Source organism: Microtus ochrogaster (assembly GCF_000317375.1).
Source record: "Microtus ochrogaster isolate Prairie Vole_2 chromosome 14 unlocalized genomic scaffold, MicOch1.0 chr14_random_1, whole genome shotgun sequence".
NCBI classification, from domain to species: Eukaryota; Metazoa; Chordata; class Mammalia; order Rodentia; family Cricetidae; genus Microtus; species Microtus ochrogaster.
This window is the reverse complement of record NW_004949096.1, coordinates 36161951-36181742: the sequence shown is the minus strand read 5'-3', so window position 1 is coordinate 36181742 and position 19792 is coordinate 36161951. Positions and strand designations below refer to the sequence as shown.

Sequence of the window (19792 nt, the reverse complement as noted above, 5' to 3'; positions counted from 1 at the left end):
TCCCAACACTAGGGGGAGACAGAGCGGCAGGCGAATCTCTGTGAATTCAGGGCTACACAGTAGGCTATTTCGAAAATAAAACCGCCTATAGGGTGACAGCAGGCAGCGAAACCCGAGTCCCACAAATTCCACAGGAAAGCTCACGCAGCTAAGGAGTTTATTATGATTAAACTATTTTAAGAACTCGTTTCGCATGTGTCGGAGAGCTGTATAGTACAGAGAATAGTACGAGGTCGTGATAGGGACGAGACGCGCAGTCTGGGACTCCGAGGTTCGTCTCCATCCCTAGGAATCCAGAGCAGTTGTTTTCAGGCAGTTTAGCGAATCCCGTGGCGCTGGGTGGCGGCGCGGGCTGATAGCGTCATCTACCTGAGCTCACGCGTTGGTTTCCCTGGCAACCGGCGCGGTCCCGCCGGCGGCGCCTAGGCCGATGCTCGCCCGGCGGCCGCGGGACCCGCTGCAGGCGCTAAGGCGCCGCGGGCAGGAACTAAAACTGCAGGTAGGTGTCGGGGAGAAGGGCTCCACATACCAGCCGCTCGCCAAGACCCGAGCGCCCGGCGGCAGCGTTTTAACCCCGCCCCCCGCCAGGACAAAACCTCCAGAAAGCCTTGGGAGTCAGCTAACGACTCACCAGCCCCAGCCCCCTCTCATCCTTTCCGCCCAACTCTAAACTATCTAGTTCCACCCCAGTCCTGCGCCACTCCTTTGAAAGTCATCACTTTCTCAAAGGCAAGTGTAACAGGTGTCAACGAATAGACTTAATACCTGAGGTCCGATAAACGAGCCAAGGACAGGATATTGGTAACTTAAGAAAAGTTAATTTCAAAGGAAATCAAGCACTTACAAAAGAGGTAAGATCTCAAAGATTTTACGTCAAAGCTCAGTGCTGGGGAAGACATGATGGAACAGGCGATGCTCTGGTATATAAACTACATTTCTGGACAGCAGTTTGACAAGATACAGCAAACATTGATTCTCCTAGGCTGGCTGATTACATTTCCAGGAATCTACCATTTGTAATAATTTAAAATTGGGATGAATATATAAAAGTGTTCACCACATTTTTTTTTTGCTTATAATGAGAAAAAAACGGGATATGAATAAATGATCAGTATTGGGGGATGGATTAAGCTAATCCATAGACGGATTATTGTTAGACAGGGCTTCTCAGTTCTTGTCTTGAGGGGAAGGGTTTAGTGGCAGGACTCAACACTTACGCAGAAGTTTGTATAGCAAAATAAAGCATATCCTTTAGAGAGCTGGAGAGGGCCGCAAGAGCCGGAGACCAGCCTGGTCTTCTCCCGTTGTAGATTGGAAACAAGTTTTAATTGATGTTGATGACATGACGCTCTTTCTCTCCTGAATCGTGGCTGACTGGACTTTCGTTTTGAGGTACTTATGATGATGATTCTGTAGAAATGCCCATGTGTGGGGGTGGGGAATGTCAGAATCACAATGGAAGCGTTATCATGAAGTCTGATTTTTTGGAGGACGGGGCACTTTGTTCTGGTCCATGTGTGGCAACTGAGAAAGTGTTCTGGCCTCCTTGGCTCTGTTACAACGGGAACAATCTAACTGCAGCTTCAGAATGTTTAACCACAAAGGGGCATTCTGACTGCCAGGAGACACAGCTACCAAGACAAGGCTGCAGTTTCCCTTGGTGATGTCATTTCCAATTCCTTATCGACTTAGTACTGTCGGGTGGAATCTGATAGTGCTATGAAGAGATTTTTGCTAGAGCTTTTGGGGTTTGTGGGTAAATATTTGTGATAAGAGATCAAGTTAGAAAAAGAATGTAAGGAGCTGGAGAGATGGCTCAGTGGCTGAGAAAACTGGCTGCTCTTCCAGAGGCCCCTCATACAGTTCCCAGCACCCGCACGGTGGCTCACAGCTGTCTAATTCCTGAGGAGCTGATGCCTGATTCTGACCTCTGAAGACACCACGCATGCATGTGGTACACGGCACACATGAAGGCAAATACTCATACACATAAAATAAATAAATATGAAAAGGAAAAAGAATGTAAAATGGAATACACACTATTTCAATAACATTTGCTATGTATAGCAGACAAACATATAGAAGGAAGCAGGACAGAATAGTATATAGGGCAAACTGCTAGTGGTTATTGTTTGCCTTTATATAATTTTTTCAAGGCACTAAATTCCTGTTACTCTTAAAAATAAGAACCAAGGAAAAGGGGAAATGCTGTGATTATATTATAATCTCAAAAAATAAAAGAAGTAATAGCCAAATAAATTACAATTAATGGATTGTTCATTTGTTTTCAGAAATTCTTATTTTATCTTAGTTTGATTATGTAACTCCGGCTGATCTGGAACTCAATAGATAGACCTGGTTAGCCTTGAACTCACAGAGATCCTCCAGCCTTTGCCTCCTGAGTGCTGGGATTAAAGGCAAGAATTATTACCAAGAATTTTTTCACTAAATAATTTATTTAATAATCTCTAACAGATTGAGAGACTTACTGGAGTTCACGAGTCACACAGTTTTGGGCTTTTGTTTTAAAAGTGCACAATTTTGTATGTTTTCATCATAAAAAAATACTTTTGAGAATATAGATATGATTAACCTGAACTTCAATGTTTATGTGTATTTAAACATCATCTTTAAATATGTATGTTTCCACTCTAGAGGCAGTGGGACCCGGGAGAATGGAGCCAATAACTCAAGTGGACTAAAGTCTCATGCCATAGCCAACTTCATTCAGACAGTTTATACTTTGGGGTGTTCAGAAAGGTCACGTGAGGAAAGTTCTCAGGAGTTCAGGCTGTACACAATCACAAGGACAATTGCACCTGGAGAAATGTGTTTCCACAGAGGCCTTTGAATAACCAAAGCTGAAAAGCGATTCACTCCTAGCCGCTACTCCTGGGAGGAGCCTGAGAACACATTCCAAGAGTAACTCCAACAAAACCAACTGTCAGAGACACCGCTTGGATAGTCCAAGCTGTGATTTTGACGACAGAGTATTTGGCCTCTTCCTCTAATGAGGCAACATGGGTGATTAGGGTGTGGACCCCGGAATCATCCTTTGCTAAGAGGAACTTAATACCAGGGTCAAGGGCACGGGCAAGTGAACCAGCATGTAGGTTCATTACCAGCCAGGTGGTGGCTTATGTCCAAGGTTCCCCTGGACATAGTATCCTCATATGTCAGTTAGGAAGACAGTGAGGGCAGAGTAATTGCAATTTTCCTCTCTGTTGTTTGAGACATTTAGGGTATGAGTGTAAACTGAGATCTTCCATTGAGCCAGAAAAACCATCCTGTGTCATATGAGTCATGAGGAGTAACTCATCTTTTCATAGGGATATCTTTTATTTGTTTTCATTCTGATTTGGCCCACATGACCGAAGCTGATTAGACCTGTGCAGCCAGAGGCAGAAGCAGCAGGCTTCTGGCAAGTCTTATTTCCCAGCATGCGACTTACTTTGCTGGGATGACCTGTGCTCCATTCAAGGGAACTTCTTGAGCATGGACATTCTGCCATGCAAGTGTATTATAAATAGAATTCATTTAACTTAAACATTCAATTTTTCATAACCAATTTTATATACCATATTTTAAATATCATTTTACATTAAACAAACTTTTAAGTTTACCTCAAACTTGTTTGCTGTTGGCATACTTGCTTTAGGCTTAATTTTGACAACACACAGAACACTCTATGATGGGAGATAAAATTGGTCTCTACCTCCAAGCTTATTCCTGGAAATGAATTACATTTGTAATAAGCATGACTGACCATTAATTTGTATATTTTAATTATCTTCAACAATATATGAGAAGTTAGTAACTTTTATAAAATTGAAATTTTATAACTATCTGTTATAAAGTTTGAACCTTAAAAATTTTAATTCTTGAACTTTAACCATAAATACAGTCCACAGAGAGACTGAGGACCTCATTGTTATGATCCTTTTATAGTGCGCACTTATAAAATGCCAGTTTTCTTATGTGACTCAGTTTCACCAAATAGCTAAAGCTTAACAAAGATAGCAAAACTATCATGGTTTTTTTCTGTATGACTCAGTTTTAAAACAAACCATCTTAGGAGCCTGGTGCTGCATCCTTAGTAAAAAGGGATACAGTGATAAGTAGAAGGACATCACATGATCACCTTAACCAAGATGGTGGTAAAGTTACACAGCAGGTTCACTTCCTATGAGGTCACCAGCCAAGATGGCTGCAAGCCATCACTCCAAGGTGAGCCTGTTAGGACTCCTTATCTAAACAAGAGTTTAGACAAAACTTTTTTCTTCTAAAACGAGAGTTAAAGCCAGGTTACATACATAGTATGCTATAGCAAATCAAGATTCTCTAAACATCCTCCTTAAAGCACAGTCAATGAACTTAGAATTCCTAAAGTACAGAAAGTTAAAGTCTCACCAAAAGTTTTAAAGATAGTAAATAAAAGTACGGAAAAGTGGGGAGAATTCAGAGTTACTCACCTTGCCGCTTGTAACCTCCCCAGGAATGCAGTGTTCCTTTCCCGGCTGTTCTGGGTTCCTCTCTTTTCCCTGTCACAGAATCAGGTGGCCTCCCTGACCCAGGATAGAGGCTTTGGAGGAAATTTAAAAACAACAACAACAAAACTTGGATCTGGAGTAGACGGGCCAAATTCCAACTCCAGAGCCAAGCTTCTCAGTAGAATAAACGCATGAAGCAATTCAAAAGACATTTGAATCTTTCTTTGTAAGACTGACCTGGTGACATACATCTCCATAGCCGTTTGCATGTGTCTGCAGATGGATAGACAACCTGAGGTGCTTTTACCCCTTAGCTCTTACAAGCAAGATGCAAGCAGGATTTTCCAGACTTGAGAAGACAGACATACAAGTAGAGGGGAAAAAGCATAAGGCAAAAGAATTTCATGTTATCTCGGGAATAATTGTAAAGATGCAAGTTTGGAGGCTCAGCTGAAACAGTGGGCATTGGCTCTGGATGTGGTTTTAAGCCAGAGCCTTGAGAGAGATTTACATGAGCTGGGAGTTTTGTGGGGGAGGAGGCCTTGACCACACTACCATTCTGTTTTATGGAATTGTTTAAATCAGTTTAGATATTGAAATTCAAAAGTTCCAAATTTGGGTCAGCAATGGCCATTTGCCCAATGTATATAGAGCCAGATTTCCATTGAAGGTTGAAGAAGAATTGCCAGTTTCAATTCTATAGGAAATTTGGAATAGATGAGGGACCAAGCAAAAACGGATCAATATCCAATCACTCAGAGCATCTTCCACGTCTCAAAATGACCTAACACTTGGGAAGGGGTTGTCAGTAAGGTGAGAGAAAAAGGGAAGAGACAGAGAGTGGGAAGAAAAGACAGCTTGAGAGAAGCAGGTGCCTATGCTCCCGGGGCCAGGGAGCATAGGAGAGCCAGGGAGGGTTGGTCATGGATGACCTTGAGTGGCTAGTAGGTCGCTAACCTGGATTTCCTAACTGGGGTTTCGGGCATCATTATATTAGGTGATCTAAAGCAGCTGTAGAGCCACGGAAGGTGGAAGGATCGACTTGGACTGGTCTTAGGCGGGACCATGCTTATTCACAGCTAGGGGGCATCTTTGTCATTCATGCGTGCAGATGGCCAAAGGCCTACAGAAGAAGATGGCATGGGCCCACGTCAAGATGGAAATAACTTCCGCAGGCCACAGGGGAAGCTGGGGAATGTGATCTTTCAGCAGGAAACTCTCAGTTGCCATTTTCAGGATTATTTGATCAGGAGACAGATTGGCTCAGGAGACCTACTCTTTAGATTAGGTATATACATATATATAATTTGTGTATATGTGTGTGTATATATATATTTGAGATTATAATTTCCCTTTCCTTCACCCCCATCCTCCCGTGTACCGCCACCACCCACCTCCTCTACTCCCACTATCTTTCTTTTTTTGCCTCTTTTTCTTTAATCATGGTTACGTCTGTGAGTATGTGTGTGTGTCCCTAAATATATAAATACAGCCTACTCAGTCTGTATAATGTTACTTGCATGTATACATTTTCAGAGCTGACCATTTGGTATTAGATGGCGTTGGTGTGTTCTTCCCTGGAGACAAACTATTCCTCCAGCTCTTAGCATTCCTTAGTTGTCTTCGTAGTTCTTCGTAGCTCTTCGTAGTTCTAGGATTGAGGCTTCTGAGCTTTACCCCTCTCACATCAGCATGTAGGTGCAGGAGTTGTGTTGTCGTGTATCATTTGGGACGGGGCTCCACAACTCTGCGTTTTTATCTCGTGGTTTTCTGTAATGGTCTTTGGGTTGGAAAGAAGAGTCTGTGGTGAGGGTGAGAAGCCCTTTTACACTGTGTCTGGGGAGGACGTGTTGACAGTGTTGATTAGTTTTGCCGGTTCCCACAGCAATACCTGAAGGGAAAACCTGGTATCCACAGAACACAGAATCATCTGTCATTTGGGCCATGCCTTTGATGACGGCCCTGTCACTGGGGGTGAATTTTAGTAGCGCTCTGCTGGGCACCAAACACCAAGAATGAAGAGGGAGCTAATATGATTTTATGTCTTCCCCTCTCCAACACTGCCTTCCCCACGTACTCTGTAGAAAAGCCAAGGAAGTGTGCCTCTTTGTGGGTACTTAACAAAAAAGAAGTGTTTGTAAATTACTAGGTCAAGAGGAAGTCCTGGTACAGTCAAGACCGTGAACCTTACTTGACAGTAAGGAATAAACCAATGCATACGTAAGAAACACCTCAAAAGAACGGGGCCCAGGAGGCTTACACAGAGCCAGGCTCGCCAACTCCCTTTACAGAAATGTCCCTGAGCAGGGCAACTCATTTGCAGTGGGAAACTGAGCAGGTTTGTCTCAGGAGAAAGGCAGTGAAGATCCCTTTGGGAGGAAGTAAAGTCACTGTTCAGGGTGGTTTGTCTTGATAAGGTTTGGGCTTCTAAAGCAAACACATCTGCTCAGGTGCATCAAATGTGGGCTTCAGATCTGGGCATCTCCATGTGTGAATTTTGCATTAAGCAGTGAACTCTAGTTAGTGAGGCCAGTGGTATATTATTCGAGGAAAGTGTATTGATAACTTGCAGGGAAAAAAAAAACCTGGATAGATAAAGCAAACATGCATAATAAGATGTTAATGACAGAATCCAGGTAGTAGTATTTGCTATAAAATTATACTTTATTGTATGCCCATATTCAAAACTGTTCTTTATACATTGGGGGAAAGACTATAGAATTCTGTTTCTTAAGGCTATGCAGTAGTTGGCACGATGTCTTAAATTGTCTCTATTTGTCACAGGTTGATAGTTTGGTTACTGAAAGCCAACTGACAGGTGCTCTGGAACCAAGTAAAAGAAGAGATATTTACCAAAGGTAATGTGTGCAGCTCATGCGCTCCCCCCCCCCCCTTGAATTTTGAGGAAGAAGCTTTGTCTGGCTCAAACCGGTTGAAAGCCCCTCCCCTTACCCAGGAGCAGCTGAAAATGTCTAATGGGCATGAGCGTCCTTCTGACATCAGAGGACCCAAAACTCACCCTCAGGTCCTGCTAATGCAGCCCTTCCTGAACCTATGAAGAGCCCTGAAGGTTGCCTACGTACACACAGACCACTGCAAACACAGACCTCCAGTTACTTAGGTTTCCCTTCTAATCGCCTTTCCCCACACCTCAGATCACCAATTAGACCCTATCTCCAGGAGGCCGGTTTAGTCCTGCGGCTCCCCACCCCCCACTGCCACCGACAGCAGAGAGCAGTCTAGTTCGCATCATGCTCACAGTCACTCTGATAATTTCCACTTCCCCCGTTTCCTCATTTCTTCCATTTTGTAGTTTCTTTGTACTTTCTGTTTTTTATTTGTAGATATAACTACGCCCTCCCCCCATAAAATCAGCATAGACATCAAATCAATACAGTGGTTATCAGTATTCTGCACACCTTGTGATCTGAAGATAAAGCAGATGAATATGGCATTCTGTATTTGTTGTAAAAATTACACAAGTGCCTGGTGCAAGCCCAGGGCTGATAGCAAGACCAGAGAAGGTTTGATATTATTCTTGTGGCCAGAATCAGTTCTTTCATTGGTGTGTATTATGGAATAATTGAGTGGATCACACATGACTTGTTAAAAGATCAGTGGCTGTGCCCAAATCCCCTGTGGCTCATATGTCCACGTGACTTTCTGTCTCGCTCCTGTACTGGGACATGTATGAGAGCTCTACCACTGAGCCATATCCCTGACCAGTTTGTGGTTTTAGTCATTTTTGCAGGTTTTGAGACCAGGGAGTTCCATGTGTTAGGTATAAAATACACCGAGCAATACCCCCAACCTGTTGTGGCTGTTATTGACAACATTTTATACTGACTTTTAATCCTAAAAGAAAAATGTCCATCAACTGAAATACAGGACAGGACAGATACCTGTGACACTTCTTTCTCACCAAAGCAGAATGTTTCTGTTATGCCCAAATCCATGGGTCCCACAAAAGCCAACAAAGGAGACCAAGTCCCATATGTAAAAGCAAAGAGCATTTATTTTAATCAAGTTTGCAAACTCGGCCTCTTCGCACGTCCAACATAATATCCGGAGAGCCTTGAGCTCAATTAGAATTGGGTTTTTATAGTAGTAAAGGTGGGGGTGAGGGGTCTTTTAGGTTCAGGACCCCTGATTGGCTGACATTTGTCTAGGGTTGTCCTGGTGAAGTGCTGGCAGCTGTTTCCATCTACAGTGCTTGGAATGCCAGGAATTTCCATTCAGGGTCTGCTCTTGGGTGGGGGTCGGGTAATCTTGGTCTGCTAGGCATTGTCTCCGGGTAAACTATTGAGACTCCAGACTCCATTTAAATTTATCAATGGCCAGAGTCCTAGGTGATAATGGTTGGAAGTAAAGGACTTCCCTTCTGCCCAGACTTAGATTATCATGGCTGGCCCCCACAATTTCAGCCATGAGATAGATAATGTCCTGTAAAAAGGGTCTCTTTTGCCCTGCATGACTCTGCAGCACCAGTACAACGCAGCTGAGCTGCTAGCTACCCCAACCCTGTCAGCCAGCTGCCTTCAGAACTGATCAGTTGCCAGGCAGTGGTGACACACACCTTTAATCCCAGCACTAGGGAGGTAGAGGCAGGTGGATCTCTGTGAGTTTGAGGCCAACCTGGTCTACAAGAGCTAGTTCCAGGACTTGCTCCAAAGAAACACAGAGAAACCCTGTCTCGAAAAACACACACACACCAAAAAAACAAACAAAAAAACCAGAACTGATCAGTTATCTGCTGCAACAAGAGAGAGATTCTGTCTGGACAGTCTCTTAAGTTTGATGACTATATTATGAACTGATTGCTTGAGAACAATCTAAAGAGCAAGAAAGGGTCATTTGGTGAGACAGTGCTGACGAGCGCACAGCGTGAGCAGACTTCACTTATGATGCCCAAAGAGTTTAAAAGATGATGTATTATGTAATATTTCGTTTAAAAAGAAGAAAGGAGGGGGACTGACAGAGTCTGTGAATCCTAAACTGGCCTTCCAGTCACTGTGCAGCTGAAAAGGACCATGAGTTTCAGCTCCTCTGCTACCACTTTCTGCGGTCTTTCTAACTCTTACTCCTTTCCTTTCCCCCAAGATAAAATAATAATGATGAATAATGTGGAGGTGACAGCGGGGAAACTTTTCAAAACTGTGTGTAAAAATATGGCTGTCAGTGGGTCAGTGTCAGAGTGGAGAGGGTAAGGACAGAATTGTGTTAGGAAGAGGAGGTCTGTGTATATTTCATCCTCTGTCTAAGCCGCATACTCAGCACCATGCAAGCTTTCTTCGTCATCTTCACAATAGCGCTCTGAGATGCCTGTTAAATGGAAATGCGGAAATCAAATTAGCCATTGAATAAGGAAGACAATCAAGTGTTTGGGGGCGCTGAGAAATGCCAGTTCTGTTGAAATAGGAGCGGCGGGGCTGCGTTCCCAGCACCCCAGCTGTCTGGCTAGCTTATGCCCTGAAATAACAACACACAAATTGTATTCATTTAAACACTGCTTGGCCCTTTAGCTCTAGCCCTTACTGGCTAATTCTGATATCCCGATCAACCCATCTCTAATAATCTGTGAGCACCGGTCTTAGTGAGCACCGGTCTTACTGGGAAGATTCTAGCCTATGTCCATCGCGTGTGTCTCAGAGAGCAGAGCTATATCCGCGTCTGCCCAGGAGCCGGGAGCATGGCGTCTCTGCTCCAGACAGCAGAGCTGTCGAGTCTGAGCTCACTTCCTCTTCCTCCCAGCATTCTGTTCTGTTTACTCCTCCCACCTATGTTTTAACCTATCAGGGCAAGCAGCTTCTTTATTTAATTAACCAATGACCTTCCTCCATCACAGTTCTGTGAGGGGAGGTGCTTAGCTGGACCCCTTGATGTTGGGCCTAGAACTTCCACATAGCAGCGTAGCACAGATCTAGAAGAAGCACACCATACCTGGCAGTGTGACTTGTCCTCGTGACAGTAACTGTAAAAGCTGCTCGGGATGAACCTCTGGCATAGGAAGAATTACCCTAGGATATTGGCCTGAGGAGCCCAGGTTTGGTGACCTGGTCACAGTTCTCTAAAAGCCATTTGTCTTTGCTCGGGATAGTAACTTCAGCTGTCTTCATGTGACAAACCGTATTGTAGGTGAATAGTACATCTTGTTGCTCAGCGACTGAATGATTTCATGAAAATAATTGCCTAATTCTGACAATAGAGAACTGACTTATATTTTATCTTTTAAAAATTTTAGATGTATCCAGTTAAAACAGGCAGTAGATGAAAATAAAAATGCTCTTCAAAAATTAAGCAAGGTAAGTATGATAAATCACAAATATCCTTTATACAAATCCTTTGAGTGGGAATGAATTGCAGTTGGGCAGTTTCTGGGTTTGCATTAGAGATGAAGTCTAATGCAGTCAGCTCTGAATTGCTCCTCTAGTTTGCTTCTGTTGCTGTGATAAACATGACCAAAGCCAGCTTCAAGGAGGAAAGTTACCTAACTCAAGGTTACAGTCCGTCATCAAGGGAAGCCAGGGCAGGCACTCAAGGCAGGAACTTGGAGACAGGACCCACAGAGGAATGCTGTAGATGCATTTTTCTTTGGCTGCAAGCTCGCAAACAATGATCCGGTGACTCGTTATTAATTATGAAAGTTCAGCCTATAGCTTAGGCTTTCCCCACTAGCTCTTATAACTTAACCCACTTTTACTAATCAATGTTTTACCACATTTTTTATTACCTTTCTTTCATTCTGTACCTCTGACTTGTTCTGTGTCTCCTGGTGTCTCCTCCAGGCTTAGATTCATCCCCAGTTCCTCTCTTTGTCTGGAAGTCCCACCTATTCTTCCTGCCTAACTATTGGCCATTTAGCTTTTTATTAAACCAATCACAGTGACACATCTTTACACAGTGTAATCAAATATCTTACAACAGAATGCTGCTCACGGGCCTGCTCTCAAGCTCACATCCAGCCCCCGTTCTTATACACAGGCCCACCTGCCTGGGCTGGGCCCTTCAACATCAATTCGCAGTCAAGAAAAAGTCCTGCCAGGTGGCGGTGGTGCACGCCTTTAATCCCAGCACTCAGGAGGCAGAGGCAGGTGGATCTCTGTAAATTCGAGGCCACCCTGATCTACAGAGTGAGTCCCAGGATAGGCTCCAAAGATACACAGAAGAACCCTGTCTCAAAAAACCAAAAGAAAAAAGAAAAGAAAACTTCCCCCAGTCATGCCACAGGCCAGGCTGATGGAGGCAGTTCCTCAGCTGAGGTTCCCTTTGCGAGGTGCGTTAAGTGGACAAGCAGGATCAGCCAGCACAGTTCCCTTAGCTTTGTTATGAGAGCAGAGCAGCCATGACCTCAGCTAAGTCTCTCTGATCACATTACCCAGCATCGCCAACTCAGACAGCCTGGAAACATCTACTCACAGGGTTCCCCTTTCTTTTACATTGGATTAGTTGTGTGTTAACAGTTAAGAAACGCTTCTGTGGGGGGAGAGTCCCTGGCTAAGAGGCCTCTTGATGGACACAGTGTCGCTCATATCAGTGACTTCACAAAAGAAAGATGAACAAGAATTTGCTCTTGGCAGTCCTGGGATTTTTAAACATGAACTAGAGTTTCCATGGTGTCCAGGGCTAAAGCCCCATGGAGCATCTGAAGTGGAGCCACCTGTTCTGAAGGCTTGGTCCTGCACCTGACCATCTGTTCTGAACCTTTCCAGTTGTACAGAACTCAGTGTCAGAGACAGGCCAGTCCCTTAGGCAGAGAAAATGTAACAACAAAATGATGCTCTCAAGGGGCAAGAGACCTTTCTTTATCAGTCAGTGTTGGAATCTAGGAACAAGCTTTTCTTATTTTTGTACTGCCCAAACCTGTCTCATACTGATTATATAAGATCTATAATATATATCAAGGAAGCAAGAAAGCCCAAAAACGTTTGAGTCATATAATTTTATTTTTCATTTGGTTTGAATTCCAAGTCAATGAACTATAGACTCTTTCTTATCCTCTAATGTAAATGTAATCTTGTCTTACAGCATTTATTGGAGTTTTGTTATTTATTTATTTATTTATTTATTTATTTATTTATTTATTGTATGCATTTGTTTTTTGAGACAGAGTCTCACTGTATAGTTCTGGACATCCTGGAACTCACTCTATAGACCAGAGTGGCCTTAAATTCAGAGTCCCCCTGCCTCTGCCCACTGAGTGCTGGGATTAAAGGTATACACCACAACAACTTGCTTCTTTTATTATTTTGTAAGAATTTTTTTGTGTGTACGAATGTGTGCCTGCCTGGCTATATGTGTTGCTATGTCTGCAGTTCCCTTGGGTACCAGAAGAGGTTATTGGATCCCTTACAACTGGAAGTATAGGCAGTTGCGAGCTGTCACATGGGTTCTGGGAATTAAACCTGTCTCTTCTTCTAGAGCAGTAAGCAGTCTTAATCACTGAGCCATCTCTCTAGCCCTGTGGTTATCCTTTGAAATTAAATATATTTAGGGAACCTGGGGTTGGTTTTCCAATGAGTCAGGTCCCTGTTCTCTCACAGGCTGATGAATCTGCACCTGTCGGGAACTATGAGAAGAGAAAGGAGGAGGAGTACAGTCTTCTGGAGAAGCTGACCTGCCAGCTGCAGGAGCTTGCTGTGGGCGTCAGCAAGAAGGACACTCTCAAGTATGCTCCCTTCCTCCTTAAGTCATATATATATCTGGTTAGGAATAGAGACATACAGCAGCAAGAACAAAAAATGTCAAAAACACTACAGGCAATTAAATGTGTGTGTTGGGGATTCCAGAACGTCTTAGCTCCTGTGAGCGATGCTAAGAGGCATCCTAGTCTCTGCCCTCAGACTGTATTCTAGCTAGAGCAGTAGACTGAAGAGCTAAATAAACCACTGTTAGGAAATATGCATGCCACCTTAAAGCAAGGCTTGATGCAAACAAGGAAAGTGGTTTAGGTTGTCTGCTTACATGACCCCCTCTTTCAAAGAATGTGAATGTTGTTGGAACATTGAAAGCAGAAACATGTATTTTTTTTTGTTGGAAAGAACATTAATAATAGTTTTTACAAATTACAGAACAAAAGTCCTGTAGGTATAAACAAACCCAGTTGTGGAGAGAGAAAAAAAATCAATTTTTGAGCCTCTTCAAATGCTATTCCTCAACTCTTTGCTACGGGGTCTTGCTGTATAGTTCAGGGTGGTCTTGAATTTGTAGTCTTCCTTTCTCAGCTGCTTCAGGGCTAGGATGATGGGCATATGCCGCCATGCTCAGCTTGTTCTCCAGCCTTTTACACTGAACTCTAGGTGGAACAATGGATATACTTGCAAACATTCTAGGATTTTTTTTTTTTGCTTTCTAATATTGAGAATGACAGAGTAGCCGGTGTTGTGTTTCTGCTCCCATTAGAAACAACTGTTAAGGCTAGGCAGTGGATCCCAGCCCCAGTGGACCAGCCCTTCACCACTCGTTACAAAAATGTCCTACAGGCTTGCCTACAGCCTAATCTTTGGTTTGGTTTTGATTTGGTTTGTTTGTTTGTTTTTCGACACAGGGTTTCTCTGTAGCTTTGGAGCCTGTCCTGGAACTAGCTCTTGTAGACCAGGCTGGCCTCGAACTCACAGAGATCTGCCTGCCTCTGCCTCCCAAGTGCTGGGATTAAAGGTGTGTACCATCACTGCCTGGCCACCTACAGCCTAATCTTCCTCCCAGATGACTCTAACTTATTTCAAATTGACATAAAATTAGCATCATGATAGTCAAGTCTTGTTACTTGCAGTAGTTATATTCTATAAAGTTATTAAGGACACTGACTTAGAGATTACTAAGTAATTATACTCATGGGATTTATAAATTTAGATTCCTGTAAGCTTCTAGCCACACTGTTTTCAACAACAGAGTAATACACAGGATTGTTTACATGGGTTTCTGTCTAAAGACATAACATGCAAGCATGTGCTTGCACACACACACAGATTTATTAACATGAATCCATAGCAAACAGAACTGTAATTTACACGTGAAATGTCTTACCTAACCCTTGTACCTCTCTGAAGGCAAACATAGCTTTCTCATACTTAGAAACTCTCCAAACACTCTGGTAGCCCGTTGTGGAGACATTTAAGCAGCAAACACAGTGATACCACAAAAAGGAAGAAGACATAATGCTAAGCAGACTGCAAAGGCCCCTGTTCACCCATGGAAAGCCGAAGGACCACCATGTGGTCAGCCAGAGGTGGAACTGTGCACTGTTGGCTCGCAGTTGCTGCTGCCTTGGGAAGTCCACAGCTGAGCACATAGGTACTACACAAGCTCGTTCTATTTTAGCAAGCGAACAGATGCACAGATGTGGAAGCTAAAGCTAGTGAGGATTGGCCATGTGCTGTATGAGCACAACCCTGGTACAAAGGAGTTGACTGTAATTCTATCAGCTTGAGATTCTTTTATTTTTGCTGATGATAAAACATTAATGCAGATAAGACTATGATAGTTTAGATTACATTATAATACACACATTAGGAAAACATATAAACAAAAAGGTGGAATGCTAAAAATTAATAAACAAAAAAGTTTTAAAGAGAAAAAGAGACAAAAAAGAACACATGAGACAAAAGGAAACTAAAGGGTGGCATGCTTAGACATAAAGTGGCCACTTAGACAGCTAGAGCAAAGGTGAGTGGACTGGTGTTCCACTTGAAAAAGAGATTGTCAGGTTGGCCTTGGCTTTGGGGTTCTTTGTTTTGTTTTGTTTTTCTGTAGACCTACATATGTGTACTGGTAATAAGAGTTATACACTAGTTACAAATTGTAGATAAGTTCAAAAGGAAAAGTGAAAAGATATATTTATTACATGCAAATGCTAGGAAAAGCTAAGTAAGGGAGTTAGTTACTTAACCAGGCAAAGTAGACATCTAGGCCCAAAGTATTTACTACAAACAAAGGACATTTTGTGTTTATAGAAGAGTAAGTTCAGTAGGGGAAAAAAACCCTAATAACATAGACTCGAATGTCTAAAGCCAGAGTTGCCAGAACTGCTTGTAGGTCAGGAAATTAATCCATGGTTCTCAGCAACCTTGACTGATAACATCTGTGCCCAAGGAAACAATGCGCTGCTGACCCCACCAGGGCGGGGTTTAGGTCCCAAGACCAGGAAGGGGCATCGGTGCAAAGAAGAAGTGTCCAACCACCGGATGAGTTTGGCATAAGTGGCCCACTCCAAATAGCTCAAACCATCTTTTTTATACTTCAAAAGTAAGTATGTTTTTTCTACCCTTCAGCATTAGCCTCCAGTAAAAACAAATATGTTTTTCCCGAACTTTTACAGGCAAACAACTTTTAAACCAAAAGCAATGCTGAGCATTTTGTTAGGTTGGGCAAATATCAAGCCAGGCACATCATGGAATAGACATGAGCACACATTCCCAAGAACAACAATAGCATTCAAAGCTTAATAAAGCATCTTTACAGAAATGGGGATAATTTACCATAAGCTGCTTGCATACAGTTAGTTCGAATGCTTCCACCTGTTGCCTTGTCCTACAAAAGGGTCCTGCATGCCTAAGCTTTCTACAGAGGGTGAGCTTTGATAAGGCACTCTTTTTCCATCTTAATGTTTTTTTCCCAAAATTAAGAGACATAGTTAATGTCCCCTTTGTTGCCTCCTTATATGTGCCGGTTAACTTTTATTGCCCCTGTCCTACTGCACTGAATCAGAAAAGTTCCCAGGGTCTAGGGTGACAGCTGGTGTTTGTAGATAAGAAACCTGAAAGAAAGAAAAAGAAACCTGAGAAGCATTCGTTTCCAAAGAATTTTAGGGGAAAACATTTGAGAAAAAAAAATGTTTCTGGAAGTGATCATATCTGTCCCATGTGCAACTGATGAAGTGAAAATAAAAACAAGACAAAACAACAACAACAAAAAAAAACCTGCCAAGAGAATCGTCAATATTATGGGACAGAAGAGAGCATGCAGGTCCCAGCACACTCTGTGCTATCTCAAGGGCCACTGATCCTTGTTGAGTGAGAGACCGTCTCCACCAGCCTTGTCTCACAGAGACCCATTGGGCAAGCGTTCACATGCTGCTCTGAAACTCGGTGACCCAGCGCCCAACAAAGTACAGTGCACAGGATCCATCACTTGTGAATTGGGTGAACCGCAGGCGCCCCAAACACTTGTCACTGTGTTTCAAAGAACTGAATCTATGTCATGGGTGTTGTTTGAAATTTTAGAATTATGTTAAAATTCAATGACAAAAGAAGTAGAAATCACCGATGTTGCAAATTAAATTAAACACTTAAATATAACTCATGAGCCAAAGAAAATATTGCAGTGACAATTAGAACATGGTGGGAATAAAAATGAATGTGGCGTGTGACCTACAGCCAAAGTGGTGCTTAGGGGGAAACGCTTAGCTGGACTGAGTAGTTTGGAAAGAAGATTGAAAATCAGTTGTTAGAGCTTCCAAATTAAGAAGCCGAAGAAGAAAGGAAGGAGCCAAATAAACTCAAGAAAGGAACAAAAAAGGCCATGAAAATGAGAACAGATAAGCAATGAGTCAGATCAACAAAGACAAAAAGTCATGGTTTCTTTTTCTTATGAGAAATAATTGCAGCTCTTTCTGAGCATGGTGGCACATATCTGTAACCCCACACTTGGGAGGCTAAGGCCAGAGGATTGTGAGTGGCCATGGACTGGGGTTGTAACTTATTAGTAGAACATTTTCCTAAAATATATAAGGCCTTTGATTCGATTTTCAGCACTACAAACACAAAACCAACTAATCTAACCCAAGATTGTTCAAGGAAGGATGGGTAGAGGCAGAATTGAAACACAGGGCCCATGCTGCGAGCACTGTATGAAGATGCTTGAGCAGTGTGTGCAGGGCGACTCCAGGGCTGGAAGACAGTCTAGCGCCTCAGCTTCTTCACCCCCAGTCCTTCTAGCCAACTAGAGGTCAACTCGATGGTGGAAACTCTCATCCACATTCTTCTACTACGTCTTTTTCCTTCTAGCTCCAAATATGGAGCAGCTTTTGTCCATCCAAGCTTTCTCTGCTCACTCTGTGCCTGGATGTGACGTCTTGTATCCCACTGATAGACTTGTTTCTTGTAGAGACGAGACACACAGTGACAAAGAGGATGAGGACTTGACTGAAGAAGATGAAGAAGAAACTGAAGACACCGGTGGAGAGGAAGAAGAATCAGAAGAAGATGAGGAAGAAAAGCAGGAACAAGACTCCCCCAAACAAGCAGAAATCGTCACGTACTTTGCTCTCGGGGACTTCGCTGCTCAGCAGGCTGGGGACCTGACATTTAAGGTAGGTAGTTAGTCTGCAGCCTAGCCAGGGCAAGCGCATCCCTAACAGAAATTCCTGAGAGCTGTGTACTTGCCCTTCACAGTCCTGAGAATAAACCTTCTTTAGAAAAATAACCATAACTTGGAAGTAGCACTCATAGGAGGTTCTTTTATTAAAATTTCCCCTTCTAAAGATTTTCTTTTCAAAATAGCTGTAATTTTATAGCTCCTAATTCAGGGTACATGTTATAATTGAGGTATACATGAAATTACTCAACTCAGGCAGATCCTGTAGGTTGAAACAATAGGCATGATTCATGTTGTGAGAGGCAGTTCTTCAGTAGCCTGGCACTGTGCACACGCCTTTACTCCTAGCACCCAGGACCTGGCAGAGGCAGACAGATCTCTGTAAGTTCAAAACCAGCCTGGTCTACATAGTGAGTTCCAGGCCAGTCAAGGCTATGTAGTGAGACTTTGTCTCAAAAACAAAATACACACTCCCCTTCTCCCCTGTCAACAAAAGGCCTTCCTTCCAGTCACTTATGCTTGGTCTGTGCATACATAAGTAGCAGGAGGGTGAGAAAATAAACTCATGGATTTCTTTCTCAGTGATGGAGAGCAAGTCATGGGATTTATGCATGCTAGGCAAGCACTTTCCCACTAAGTTGGCCTGGCTTAGACTGGTGGGTTTTGGGGTTTTGGTATGTTGTTGTTGTTGTTGTTGTTGTTGTTGTTGTTTTGTTTTGTGTGTGTGTGTGTGTGTGTGTGTGTGTGTGTGTGTGTGTGTGTGTATGTGTGTGTATTTTGCTTGTTTGTTTTTCAAGATGGTTTTTCTGTCCTAGCTATCCTGGACCTCACTTTGTAGACCAGGCTGGTCTTGAACTCACAGAGATCCATCTGCCTCTGCCTCTGGGTACTGGAAGTAAAGGTGTGTGCCACCACCACCCAGCTAGATGTGTGGTTCTTATAATTTTGATTGTGAGCCCAGCCTTTAATGGCTGAGCCATCTCTCCAGCTGGAGTTGTGGTTTTTAAAGAAGCTTACAGCTTTCTGTTGTGAATATAAGTTGAGAGTCTTAAAGAATATGCCAATTTTAGTCCTTATAGTTATAAAATTCCAAAATTAAATAACAGATATGACATAAGTATATTACGTAGCCAATATATTTACATTTTAATTCATAGAATTATTTTCAGCTCTGAAGAATGCCATCAGTATTGGACAGAATGTCTATTCTAAGAAAGACTTTGTTTCTCAATACCTTCAATTGTAGAGCTTCTAAGATCATCAAAGATGGAATATATATCAGATAGTAGTGATGCACACCTTTAATCCCAGCATTCAGGAGGCAGAGGCAAGTGGATCTTTTTGAATTCAGGGCCTGCCTACTCTACAAAATGAGTTGCAGAACAGCCTGGGCTGTTGCACAGAGAAACCCTGTCTCAAAAAAGAACCCAAAAGTGGAATATATATATATATATATATATACACACATACATACACATATATATGTATATATTTAACATGGTCTCACTGTGTGTCTCTGGCTGGCTTGGGACTCACTATATAGACTAGGCTGGCCTCAAACTCAAGAGATCCACCTCCCTCTGTCTCCCCAGTATTGTAATTAAAGATATGTACTACCATACCTGGCTGGTGGATTATATTTTTATGTGTGGATAAATGTAATTCAAAATGTGAATTGGGATATGTAGTAGACAAGTACTATCTTTGCTTCAACATATGGTTTAATTTTAATTTCACAGAACTGATTTTCCTCAAGGATTCACATGGTGCTTCTGAAAAATACTTTCCAAAGAGAGAGTCACACATTCAATTTTTCTTATGTAATAATCAAAGTGTTGGCATAGCATGATACCTTCAGAATGATAGTGAAGGAGCTGGAGAGATGGCTCAGCAGTTAAGAACACTTGCTGCCCTTACAGAAGACACAGGTTTGGTTTCCAGCTCCCAAATTGTGGCTCACAGCCTGTAACTCCAGTTCTAGGAGATCCACA

At 42.7% G+C, this 19792-nt stretch overlaps 1 protein-coding gene across 2 annotated transcripts in view; it reads left to right on the top strand.

The window, feature by feature from the left end:
- The first annotated feature begins 415 nt into the window (after positions 1-415).
- Positions 416-19792, top strand: part of Nphp1 (nephrocystin 1) — a 56240-nt gene continuing 36863 nt past the window's right edge. For both annotated transcript variants that reach the window (XM_013352617.2, XM_005364447.3), the window contains exons 1-5: positions 416-499; positions 7275-7348; positions 10732-10792; positions 13031-13155; positions 17592-17796. In XM_013352617.2, the coding sequence (XP_013208071.1) occupies positions 431-499; positions 7275-7348; positions 10732-10792; positions 13031-13155; positions 17592-17796 (534 nt within the window). In that variant the 5' untranslated portion in view covers positions 416-430. The remainder of the gene's footprint in view (positions 500-7274; positions 7349-10731; positions 10793-13030; positions 13156-17591; positions 17797-19792) is intronic.